Source organism: Rhinolophus sinicus, linkage group LG05 (assembly GCF_036562045.2).
Source record: "Rhinolophus sinicus isolate RSC01 linkage group LG05, ASM3656204v1, whole genome shotgun sequence".
NCBI classification, from domain to species: domain Eukaryota; kingdom Metazoa; phylum Chordata; class Mammalia; order Chiroptera; family Rhinolophidae; genus Rhinolophus; species Rhinolophus sinicus.
Window position 1 is genome coordinate 2,842,007 of NC_133755.1, and position 13,497 is coordinate 2,855,503.

General features: G+C 47.8%; 1 protein-coding gene across 1 annotated transcript; it reads left to right on the plus strand.

The window, feature by feature from the left end:
• The first annotated feature begins 2,181 nt into the window (after positions 1 to 2,181).
• On the plus strand, positions 2,182 to 10,649 carry SOX11 (SRY-box transcription factor 11). The gene has a single exon (XM_074331651.1). It carries the CDS (start codon positions 2,318 to 2,320, stop codon positions 3,632 to 3,634), a length of 1,317 nt encoding a protein of 438 aa, XP_074187752.1. The 5' UTR covers positions 2,182 to 2,317; the 3' UTR covers positions 3,635 to 10,649.
• The last annotated feature ends 2,848 nt before the right edge of the window (positions 10,650 to 13,497 follow it).

The window sequence follows — 13,497 nt, forward strand, 5'->3', positions numbered from 1 at the left end:
CCGGCCCTCTAGAGTGTGGATCTGTCATGTGTTGGGGAAAAGGGGTGCAAATTCACCATTCTCTCCGCTCTACCCTCCATGGTGTCCCCAATAGCTGGAAAATGTGTGAAGCGAGAGAAAAACAAGATGCAGTGCTGGCTTTGGGGGAGTGACGATGAATCTTCACACCCTGCCTTGGGCTTTATTATAGCTTGACTTCAGGTCGCCTGTATAAATGACTGTAAATTCGGTTCCGATAGCCCTAAAAATATAAATTGCCAGAATTATTGGCCTGAAGATTGCAAGTATTGGATACAGTGTTTTTCTTTAGGAAGAATATGGGGGAGGGGGGGAGGGTAGTGAAGCGGTCTTTTTTTTTTTCAAATAATGTTCTGTGAAAACATGGTACCGTTGTGTTATTAAAGTTTGGGGGGTGGGGATACAATGCTTAGGTAATGCAGTACAATTTGCGAGGAGGAGGGCACCTGAAAGGAAGTGGCTTTGGGTCATTTTCTTAGTCTTTGCTGCTGACTTGTAAAATATTCTGGGCAGTATCTTAGGAACTATTCAAAGTTGCCAGCTCCCCAGTGCTGGCGGGTGTGAAGACACGGATGACGACAGACAAAGAGTAGGACGCGGCGGTTTTCTTTTAATTGCCCCCAGAATAACCGGAGATGGGTAACAGGGACTAAATAAAGACACAAAGAAAAAGGGGTTTGGAAGTGGCACAGCGAGATCGCCGGGTCCTGAGGCTGCTTCACATAATGTAGCCTGCTCCCTGCGTCGACGTGCCAAGAGCAGTCCCTCCCACCTTTTCACAGACAGAGGAAATATTTCGACTAGAAACTTGGGGTGCACCTGGGTTTCTCTGTGATCTGTTGTTTACCTGAAAGGAGAATGACCCAGAATGTCCTGGCTCCTTGCTAGGTGTCAGGAGGAGGCTGCTCGGAAGGGCGCTGGTGACTGTGAGGGGGGAGGGGACCAGGAAGAAGAGGAGCACCGGGAGCGAGAGAGGGAGCTGGCGGGAGGGGACTTGGGAGAGGGCTGAGAGAGGGGGACAGGTGACGCCGCGGCGGGGCTGTGCTGAAGCTCGTCAGCCCCTGGACCTGGCTCAGAGCAGCTTCGGAAATGGCCACATTGAACGCGAGGACCCGGCCCCAGCCAAACCCCACTGACCGTTACTCCGGCCTCCGCCTGGGGCGCGGCGCGCGAAATCTAGCGCGCGGAGCCGGGCGCAGTCAAACTCGCACCACGGCGTCCCCAAAGCCCACGGAGGAGGGGAAACACATGGAGAAAAAGAATAAAACAGAAAAATGCAAATGGGGGAGAGAGCATTCAAATCTCTAGGGCGTTAAATGGATTTCTTTGCTTTAGAGAAAGAGAGTAAGGGAAAAGAATAAAAGAGTCCACGTGCCCAAGAAGGTGTTGTGTTAAAGCGCCACCTTCCGTCGGTCGGCGACGCAGCGGGCACTCTGGCGGGCTCGGCCGGGGGCGCGCGGTGGGGTAGAGCAGCTTCGCCCACCCGGGGGCGGGTCGGGCTGCATCCGCCATCTCAGGCTGTGCGCGAGCCCGCGTGTGTGCACGCGGGGAGGGACGCGCCCCATCTGCTCACACCGACGGGCCTCTCGGGGACCGGGCACAAAGGGGCACCGGGCCTCTCCCGGGACCCGGTCATCGGTTCGCGCGGGCGCTCGGACTAGCCCTATTAGCCCGGGCGCGCCCACTCGCCGCGGTATCGCGCGCGGCCCCCCAGCATCCCGGGGAGAGATGCATCTGTGCACACACGCGGATTTTTTAAAAATAACATATTTCTAGACAAGCCTCCTGTCCCCCACCCCCATCTTTGCAAAGCAGCCCGGAGGGCGGGGGAGGGGGCGGGGTCTCAGAATTAATAAAGGGAGATGGGCGGAGCCCGGGCCCAGCCATTGGCTGGCGCGGGGAGTGATGTCACCCATATGACACCCTGATAACTAGTTGGGAGAGAGCCCTCAACTTTTTGCAGAAGGAGCGCGCGCGCCTGGGAGTGCTCGGGGTCCGGCGCGTGCAGCGGGAGCCGCGAGCGGGAGAGAAGAAGGGTCCCGGGCTGCCTCGACCACCACCGCCGCTGCCTCTCCCGTCGCGGCCGCAGCCCCCCGCGCGCGGGCGGCCGTCGCCGCCAAAGCCCTCGCAGCCGCTGTGTGCAGCCTGGAAGGGGGGGCGGGGGGAGGGGGGGAGCCGCGGCCGCGGGGTACCGAGGACTTTGCAACTTGCCCGGGAAGGTGGAGGGGCGAGAGGGGGAGGGGGACCTCCGCACGAGACCGAGCGGCCCGGGTTGGAGCGCCCAGCCCTGCAGCGGATCATGGTGCAGCAGGCGGAAAGCTCGGAAGCGGAGAGCAACCTGCCCCGGGAGGCGCTGGACACGGAGGAGGGCGAATTCATGGCTTGCAGCCCGGTGGCCCTGGACGAGAGCGACCCGGACTGGTGCAAGACGGCGTCGGGCCACATCAAGCGGCCGATGAACGCGTTCATGGTGTGGTCCAAGATCGAGCGCCGGAAGATCATGGAGCAGTCTCCCGACATGCACAACGCCGAGATCTCCAAGAGGCTGGGCAAGCGCTGGAAAATGCTGAAGGACAGCGAGAAGATCCCGTTCATCCGCGAGGCCGAGCGGCTGCGGCTCAAGCACATGGCCGACTACCCCGACTACAAGTACCGACCCCGGAAAAAGCCCAAAATGGACCCCGCGGCCAAGCCCAGCGCCAGCCAGAGCCCCGAGAAGAGCGCGGCGGGCGGCGCCAAGGCCGCCAAGGGCTCCGGCAAGAAGTGCGGCAAGCTCAAGGCCCCCGCGGCCCCCGCGGCCGGCGGCGCCAAGGCGGGCGCGGGCGCGGGCGCGGGCCGGGCGGCGCAGCCCGGGGACTACGGCGGCGCGGCCGACGACTACGTGCTCGGCAGCCTGCGCGTGAGCGGCGCGGCCGGCGGCGGCGCGGGCAAGACGGTCAAGTGCGTGTTCCTGGACGAGGACGACGACGACGACGACGACGACGACGAGCTGCAGCTGCGCATCAAGCAGGAGGCGGACGAGGACGACGAGGAGACGCCGCACCCGCAGCTCCCGCAGCCGCCCGGGCAGCAGGCGCCGCAGCTGCTGAGACGCTACAACGTCGCCAAAGTGCCCGCCAGCCCGACGCTCAGCAGCTCGGCCGAGTCCCCCGAGGGCGCGAGCCTGTACGACGAGGTGCGCGCGAGCGCGGCCGCGGGCGCGGGGGGCGGCAGCCGCCTCTACTACAGCTTCAAGAACATCACCAAGCAGCACCCGCCGCCGCTGGCGCAGCCCGCGCTGTCGCCCGCGTCCTCGCGCTCCGTCTCCACCTCCTCGTCCTCGTCCAGCAGCAGCGGCGGCAGCGGCAGCGGCGGCGAGGACGCCGACGACCTGATGTTCGACCTGAGCTTGAATTTCTCCCAAAGCGCGCACAGCGCCAGCGAGCAGCAGCTGGGGGGCGGCGCGGCGGCCGGGAACCTGTCCCTGTCTCTGGTGGATAAGGATTTGGATTCGTTCAGCGAGGGCAGCCTGGGCTCCCACTTCGAGTTCCCCGACTACTGCACGCCCGAGCTCAGCGAGATGATCGCGGGGGACTGGCTGGAGGCGAACTTCTCCGACCTGGTGTTCACGTATTGAGAGCGGCGCCCCGCTGCTCGCTCCTTCGGCGGGTGCAGCGCAGGGGTCCTTGGGAGGAAGTCGTGGTGGTGCTGGTGGTGTCGGTGGTGGCGGTGCTGGTGGTGGTGGTTGGTGGTGGTGGTGGTGGTGGGGTGGAGGGGAGAGAAGATGCTGATGTGATGTGGTGACACAAAGAAATTGGAAAAGAGGTTGAAATTTTTGGTGGAGTTAAAGTGAAATGAGTAGTTTTAAAACATTTTTCCTGTCCTTTTTATTTTTTTGTCCCCCTCCTCCCCCTTCCTTTATCGTGTCTCAAGGTAGTTGCATACCTAGTCTGGAGTTGTGATTCCCCTTACCCCCAAAATGTGTTTTTGTAATTATTTCTTTTTCCTGAAATTCGTGATTGGCAACAAAGGCGGAGGGGCGGGGGAGGGGAGGGAGGACCCGCTCCGGAAGACGCGGTTTGAAGCTTGTCGGTCTTTGAAGTCTGGAAGACGTCTGCAGAGGACCCTTTTGGCAGCACAACTGTTACGCTAGGGAGTTGGTTGGAGACTTTTTTTTTTTTTTCCTTAAGAGATCTTAAAGAACTGGTTTTTTTTTTAAACAAACACAAAAACAAAAAAAGGGACCATTGCAACTTTTTAATTTAATTTTATTTTTTTGGAGGGAGAAAACTGATGTCTTCTATGCATCCGATTCTTAACAAAACTGCAGGGAGCTTGAAAAAATGCAGACTGTACAAACGCTTACAAAAAAAAACTGTGAACTGATTTAAGATCAGAGTTTACTTTTCAGATCAAATTGTTTATGGTTTTACAAATGTGATTTCTACTTGCCAACTTTTTTTTTGTAACTTGTTCCCTTATACCTCCTTGATTGAATACCAGACAGCCTAGACCTCAGTACAAAAGGTATTGAAACATTTTTGATACATAACAGACCTCAGTCTTTTTTAAAAATTAATATATTTTCAGGCGTATTTTTGTACAGTGAAAAGGGAACATTCTTGCTGTGTTTTTCCAGTAAGACTTTCAGGCACTTCTTCCCTTTCGATTTCTTTTTTTCCTCTGTTTTTTTAGCATGCAAGTATGTTGGTACGTTATGTCCTGGTTTAAAAAGGATTAAAATTTAAAAATAATCCTTGCATCTAAAGGCCTTGTGGTTTAAAGAAAAAAAGCAAACTTTTTTTTGTACAGCTATAGTAGAGATTTGTTCAATATTTGTAGGTAAAGATTTATTGAAAATGGTGATATAGACCTCAGAGCTGTTATCTTAGTTTAAAGACTGTATATGTACTGTACTATATAGTAGGACTATGTATCTCATACGCTGTGATATGTGGATGGGGCCCCAGATGGAAGGTTTAAAACTGGATTCTCGATTTTTAGCAAAAAAAAAAAAGGCACATAGTTTAAAAAGTTTCTCATTTTGTGCAATATAATCTAAATAAAGTACAGACCATCTGCATATTTTGTAGCAAATGGTGGCAAAGCAGACTCAATGCACTGTCGACATCATTGCCTGTTTTTTTTTTGTTTTTTTTTTTTTGTTTTTTTTTTTTTTGTGCTGGAAGTCTGTATCTTGACAATTTTAATAAATCAGCTGGAACTGATAGAAACTCGCATCGCCAATAGTCTCTATGAAAGTCAAACTGGAAGCCTGTGGTCGCAGCGCATTCAGTGACGAGGCTGTTGTGTGCGCGGTGGGAGTGGCGGAAGAGAAGTCCACATTTAGAGGGGTCAGGCTGAAAAGTGCTCAATTGGCAGGCCGATTCTTCTTCAATGACTAGTTATTAAAAACCGGAGGAAGATTCTTTCTGCCTCTTTGCTTCTCCCCACCCCCCACTTCCTTCCTCACCTCCTCCTCCACTCCCGCTCTCTCCCCACCCATCCTGACGGGCGGGCTGCGCGGAAAGGCTGGGGAGCTGGCTGGGAAGGGAGATTCGGTGAGGACCGGGTGCCAGCGCGCAGTCAGTGCCCTGCGCTCGCCAGGGGTGTGCTTTCTCTGCGCAGGGCTGCGTGTGGTGGTGACGCGCCCTTGGGCTGGGGGCGCTCGGATCCCTGCCGCTCTCACTTTGAGGGTGGGAGCAACCGTTTACCGTTTTGAATTTTTTTTTTTGGACGCTGCATCTCCGCGTGTGCGCTGTGGTAGATGCTGGCGGGGAGCGCGGCCCCAGTTCTTGACCTCGAGTAGTGACGAGGGCAGGGGAAAGGTTGTCGGTGTCCGTCTCTTAACCGGTATCCCGGGCCGGAGAGCTGGTACCGCGGTGGGGATGGAGAAAGGCTCCAGCCCGGCGGGGCGCTGTGGGACGGAGGCTACGAGCAAGCGGGAGGCTGGGGAAGGAAGGCAGGGCCGCCGCGATCTGGACCCGCGGCCTCCAAGGCATCCGTACAGGCCGAGCCGCCGGTGAGAGGGTGGGGGGACCGAGGGCGCCAGGGTGGCGGCCCGGTACCCAAGGGGCAGAGCCCGGCCACCGTGTGCGCCTTGGCGCACCCCGCCTCTGGCCCTGGAGGCAGGCGGGGACACCCGCGATGGTGCCCCGAGGCCCACCGGGTGGGAAGGGGAGTCGCCGGGCTGTGGGGCGAGAGGCAGAAAGCAAACCCCGCGGGGAGGCCGCGGCGTATCCTGCGCTGTATCCCGGCGCTCTGGCGCGCGCCGGCTCGTGAGCCGCCCGGGAACCTGTCTCCCCGAGGGCAGCCTCGGAGGTGGCTCGGTTTCTTGGTTGTTCTACTACTGCCTTCTCGGGGCTCGGGAGGCGGCGCGGGCGCGACCCCGTCCTGCGCGCGCTCCCCGCTCTCTGGGGACCGGTTGCCTGCGCAGTCCACCCTCTTCTCCCCTACGCGCATCTTCCCAGCCCTGGCCTGCGTCTTCGAGCCGTCGCGGCAGGCCCTGGTTCCGGCCCCACTCGGTGCCTTCCGCCCCTCTTCGGGGCCGCGCCAAGGGAGGCGGGGAGGCCACGGGCTCAACCTCTCCGAGCTGTAGCGCCTGCAATGGGGAGGTTTTGTGCAGTCGGTGCAAATCACCACGACTCTTTTTTTAACCTACTGAAACGATTTACCAAGGTCTGGTCTCCATTTTTACTGAGATTTGGTGAGACCAAAAGGAAGCGTCCTCACACTGCCAGGAACTGCTAGGCCGCAGGGGCCCTCGCACCCTCGCCTCCCCGCCCACTTGCCTTTGCCTGTCCTGCCGCGGCGCTCCGAGCTCCGGCCTCCCGCAGCCTCCTCCGGCTCCCCGCCAGCCTCCGCCCCCACCCCCACCCCGGGATGCGAAGCCAGCAGGCTTTTGCTGCAGATGGACAGATTTCTGTGGCTTCTTCCTTTCGATGAACCATCAGATTTCAGTAATACACGTGGGAAAAGAAAGGGCTGATGGTGTTAATAAGGTTCTCAATATAGAACTGGATTTCTGCAATTGTTTACTTTTTTTTTTCTCCAAATAATAGACTAATGTAGTCATTGGTCGGACATTTATTTAGCCACGAATAATTGAACCAGCGGTTTACAATTGACGAATCTCTGTGCTGGTGATTTTACGTGGCTGCCCTCTGCTGCAGTTCTAAATCTGGTTGAAAACACGAACCCATTGATAAGACTGAGTCTATGTATTTTGAAAATCTGAAAACTTTGCATGTGTTTTATGTTTTAATCATAGAGGAATCTTGGACATTTTCTGTGGTGAGGTAGGAACTTTGAGTAAATTAGTATCATGTAATTTGGCCTCAGAATGGAAACAAATAGTCTTGATTTTTTAAAAAGTTATGTAGCCTAATTTCTTGATAGTAAAAGAGAAAAATAGATTGTCAGCGATCTAAATTAAAAACCTGTTAGAACTCAGGACAGGCGCTTGAATGCGCTTTTAACAATATTTAAGGCTGTTTTGATGAATGCATTGTGAAAATCAGTCTTAATGAATTCTTTATGAATGTCTAAAACATAGTATAATACACATGGTATTCTTGCCACTGGATAGTCTTCAATAAAAGTTTAATTGCATTTTTTTTAGTCTCTTAAGTAAGTCTTATTTTTAAGCATTGACAGAATATCTTAAAATGGTAACATGGGGGTGGGGGTGGGGGCTGAGTGCACTGCAGCCTCGCCATTGGGTGTCCTGCTGTTTCTAACGTTCACAGACTCTGATGCTAGCATTTTGGTAAGATTTCCATCTTTAAGAACTTGAACCAGCATTCTCTTATTAATTCTTTAAACTGTGGAAATAATCTTCCAGTTCTTACACTCTGATATGCATCCCTTTTATTAAAACAATGCTAATGAAAGGCAGTGTATTTAAACTGCTTTGCAAATATTATGTATGTTATGAATGACTACATTCACAGGGCAAATTATTTGTAGAATGATTATCTTTTAGCTAGAAAAAAAATTACAAACTATGGGCAGAAGGTGTTTCTTTTTAAATGTTAATTAATCAAGGGAAAGTGATTTAAATATGCATGCACATAGCAGTCAGGATGATTTAGGTTTTTGTTTTTGTTTTTACAAAAAGACTCAGAAGGCAAGACTTGTTTTTCTCTTCTCTGGGAGTTGAAACCATAATCATTTGATAGTGGTACAGTATAAGAAATGTACACGTGTTTTTCACTTCAGAATTTAAGTGACTTGCCCATGGAATCTGAGAAATAAAGCAAATAAGTTGCTCTATTTTAAAAGTAGTCATTCAATATAAATATATATATCAATCTTAACTTTTTTATTCTCTGATATAATTAATGATATGTATATTCTTACTTTTTCTTCTAATGGGCATATGTATCCTTGTGGACATTTTGGAGAGAGGTTTTTCTTGGACTCTCCCATTTATAGAATCTTTATACTCTTTTACTGTGTGGTCCCCTGCTTTTAACAGATTTCTGAGGCAACTATATTTGTGCTTTTTTCTTATGTAGGATGACCAGCAAAAATAGTTTACTGAGTTGTCAATTTTATCAGTAGATAAGAAACTTTCTTTATTACAGTTTCAGGGAAGATCTTTTCAGGATATTTCTCAGTTATTCTAAGGGCCAAATTTTATAAACTTTCCATTAGGAATGTCAGTTTCAAGTACCCTTTGTATAGCCTAGGCCCGGGAGGAAACCAAGACTGAGCCTTAGTATGTATCCCAACACAGGAATTTCCGAGTTCCCAAAGTAACCGTCTCCATGGAATGACTCGCACTTGCTTTTCAGAGATTGGGCTTATTTTAATTATCTGTTCTTTCTCACTGTTCATTTATTTGATTCTACCATATCCCCTTTTTATTTGATCTGGCAAATTCTGCTCTTTGATATGCACTCAGCTTCTTTTGCCCCTTTCAGTGGAGTCCATGTTTTCCATCACAATAAAGATGAAACAAAATTTATTAAATTCAGCTCTCTTCCGTTGTACTTTGCTACTACTGGCTTTTTTCTTGCATCCTTCCATATCTTCATTTGTTTTTTCTTTTCATTGTAGTTATTTTTTTTAACACTACCTATCTCAATGAGCTGCCTAATTAGTTTTACCTATTACATGTGGATGCAGTGAGTTTATAAGAGAATTTCACAAACAAGTAGTTTTTTAGTGAACTTAAACAGAATTTTAAAGGAGACCTATTTTTATACTCAATAAAAGCACAAAAGTGCAGAAAGTATAAAATGGCTTACAAAGGGAAACATAAGTTCATAATGTTCCGTGTATAAAAGTAATAATTTTATTGGGTAGAGATACTCTTCAAAGATTCAATACCTCTGCCAGTGCACAGATAGGACTGTGTTCAATGACTTGGGAACTTCGGGTTGCCTGCGGCTGCAAACACATCACTTCTCTGTAGAGGAAACAAACCACTAAAAGCAATAGGATCGAGTTGAGCTGTGGTTTCTTAAGAACCATGGAAACACCCTGGATGTGCAAGGAGGCTCCTTTCTCATTGTTTGATCAAACTTCTTTTCTGTAGTCACGTTGACTTGGATTTTCTCTGTTGTGAAAATGTCAAAATAAAGCAATATGACAAAATAGTTTGAAAATGCTTCAAAAGCATTGAGCCTAGGGTCCTTGAAGTGACTTTGATGCTTACGTGCTTTTATTAGATGTACTACATTCCTTCTTCAAAAAGCAAAAAAACAGCAACTGGAAATAATAATATACCATAGAAAGAATTTTGATCAAACAGATACAGACCAAGGGCCCTCTAACACATTTTGCTTCATCTAGCTTACGTTGAAAAACACGATGCCCCATCCGTTGAATTACATACATAGGGAGAAAAGTTATATGCCATTACCATTAATTTCCCATCGTGTCAACTTTTACTCTTGTACATATGTTGTGGGTTTAAGAGTCTTTTGCATTTGTTCTGTGACACCTTTTTTTGAATGGACTGTTTTAAAACGGAGGCCCACTTTTCCAGTTTGGGACTCCTAGTGGTTATGGCATCTCACAATGCTTCGTGATGGCCACCAAAACTGCTATAGAGCAGTTCTCAGCATGACCCTGTCAACAACAAGTCTGTATTTTCCGAGGCCACGTGAACCTTACTTTCATAGCCACTCCAGGTTTGGGAGCAGAGAAGCCGAAAAACTCTTTTGTTTAGAAGTTTGAGTGGTTTGTGGGGGGGACCTTTTTAGAGTTTGCATGCCAGCGCACGCCCTAATGCTGTGAAACAGAGAGAGGGGAGAGCTCCCTGGGCCGTGCGCTGGAGGACGGAGTGTGATAGCACTAGGGAAACAGAAAATGCATGGCCAAGTTTCGTCTTCTCGTAGACTATCTAGCATGCAGAGTTTAGTGTGTTGAAACAGTGTATGACATTGCTGTATCAAAGTTGTAAAATTAAGCATTATTTATTGAAAACTATGTATTTTTTTGTAAAAACCTGATCACATAGAGAATATCAGTGGCTCGTGCTTGTGCTTCAATGGAACCAGCTTCTTGACCCACCCTCCTTGGTATGCAGTGTTATTGCTCAGGGTTGAAAATAGTATACCCCAATGTCTCTTTTGCAAGAGTTTTTCACAGAGGAATACATTTGTTCAAAAGACTCTAATAAAATTGTGTGATCGATCTGCGCTTGTGGTTTTTATGTGACTTTTTCCCCCAGTTTTGCATTTGATAACTACTGTTCAATTCCTAAAATGTTGTCCTCAGAACTGATGTCATGGGCAGGCTTAAAAAGTGCTGGGTGTCAGATGGGAAGAGGAGTAGGTCCCATGGGAATGCTTCAGGCAGGTTTGAGCTGCTGACAATTGGAATAAGCATGATAGTAATGTCTCGAGATTTTTTAACTGGCCAATTGAGTAAATAAAAGCATAGACAAAGTATAGAGGGGTAGATTATCATGGTATGTCAGAAATGTTTGAAGTAGGAAATGAAGGAAAAATATCGGGCAGTTGCTGCTATTGAATTCAATGCCAGCAAACTCCATTTCTCTGTCTTTTTTTTTTTCTATAAACAATTTACGGTGTAAATGTATTTTGACATAGAAATCATTCTGTATTGAGATTCTTGATATGAAATGCTTTTATGGAAGCCTGTAAGTGACCCTTGGAATTACCAGATTTTTTTTAAACATGTGTTTACATGGTGAGTGTTTGTTGTATATTAAATTTGGTTTTGTAGAAACGTTTGTGTTGTATTGTAACAAATTTCAAAGTGCGCAACTAACACAACCACGTAGGTTCTTAGTTATCTCAATTTTCACTACTAACCAAAGAACAAATTTCAGACCTATCTGTGGCAACTCTGTCTAATCAATATATTTTCAATGTTTTAACTTCATGAATTTTAGGATGTCTTTCACCTGTGTATAGTTTTATTTTCTTATATTTTGAAGGAAACAAAAGTAAACCCTATAGAAGTTTCACCTAGTAGAAAAAGTTCCTTCCAATTAGCACTGCAGGAGCCTGAATGTGTTTCAAATTCCTCACTGGGACTCCTGCTACTATCTATTATACTATTTGAATTTCATTGGTGTGGGTTTTTATTTATTTATTTATTTATTTTTAATAGAAATTATTTTAAATTCAGTAGTTCAATTTCTTAAAATGTCCCTAGCAGGATTTTTAAGAAAACATATAAAATGTGAAAACTTTGACTTAGCTATTCTCCCAGTAAATTTGGAAGGGAAAGGAAGAGGTGGTATACCTTTACTCCCATGATGAATGATCTATAAAGTGCCATAAAAACGATACCTGGGCAGGAGATTTTGACCCAAATATAGATGATGATATTCTTGTCAGAGGATACACTGGTTCTACGTGAAAGTAAATGATTTTATGACATATGAATTTGAAATAACTGAATCCTGATTTTGACATTGGTTGAAGCACAAATGACTTCATTAAAAATAGGATTCCTTCTGATATTTTGAAAATAGTGGGAGGGGAGGAGGCCGGAGCCCAACAACTCACTGTGACTTTACCTTTTGTCATCTGTGGTCAAATGAACCTTAGTCTAATCTTAATCAGCAGCGCATTAGTAAATATGAAAAAAAAGTAGCAGAGATAAGATCGACCCTTTAGATTTCTCTTTATATGATGGTTACCAATGTGCATTTAGCTTGAGTGTACATACCGTAGGTGCCAATCAATTGCTGCTCTCCATGTCCTGGTTTATAGTATTGTACATATTCCCATTAGCAGCTGGACTAAATGCCCACATTCTGCCCAGTGCCCCATGACTGGGGCTAATTGGGCCAGATGGCCACCAAATAAGGGGTAGTTCACTGGTGATAGGTGTGGTTGTAACCAGGAACTCATTTGGTCTGAAATAATAACCAGACTCCTCCCTCCCAGATTTGGGCTGAGAAACACACGGATTAGCCTAGCTGTCTGCAGGGGTTGAGGTGAGAGATCATAAGGGAATCAGGGCTGGAGTAGCCATTATAAGCTGAAATGAGGTACCAAAAATAAAAGGAAAACCTAGAAGATAGAAATGGGGAAGCAGAAAAATGAGGGAGAATGCGTGCCCCTCATCTAAAGATGGAATCCCATGGTTTGGGGATGGGAGGCCCCCGGTGGCTTTCTGTCCCGAGTTCGTTGGGGTTTATTACAATAAATCAGTGCCTGCTAGCACCCTACCCAATAGTTATCTGGCCATTTTTCTTTGCTAACAAAATCTTATTTTGGTTTGAATGGCAATATAAGCAGCCAAAAAACGACCTTCCCTTGCCTCCAAGAGAGGGGACCCATGACATGGTTCTGATCAAGGAGATGTTAGTGAAAGTTGTTCAGGGAGACCTCCAGGAAAACCCCTCAACAAGGAAGCACATGAATGGGGATGTGTCTTTCTGTCTTTGCCCTTTCTTTCCATCTGGGATATAGACTTGATGGCTGGAGCTGCGGGTATGAGCATGAAGCAGAGGAAGAGGAATTCTGGGATTCTGGACTAGCCGCCAAATCATCAGCAATCACTGTCTGTGTTTGGGTAAGTCACAGCTACTCAGATTTTCTGTTAAATGTAGCCAAACCAAACCATAACCAACCACTGTTTTCTTGGGATTATTTGAGTAGACTGTTTCTTTTAACCCAATGAGTAAAACTGAAATCTGTTTAAATCGCCAAAGAGTTAGGGTGAAGTGTTAAGTGTTGGAAAACAGATGGAGAGAGTTTAGTAAAACTCACAAAATTTGAAGAAAAGTAAAAAAAAAGTGGTAAAGAAGCATCAAGGTTTTTCATCATCACAGTCAGGACATTGAATTTACCCAGTTAAATTTTAGGATTTTTTAAACGAAATATTTACATGAAAGATTTATTTGAGAATTGCTTTACATTTGTGGAGCTTTTCAACCTCAGGTTGATACAAGATCTCTCATTCATCTTTATATTTCATACCTCAAGTGGGTCATGACCCCTTTGCCAACAAGTGGCTTTTCCAGGTGCATCCCCTCCTCACAACCTTTCCTACGGCTGGATTAAA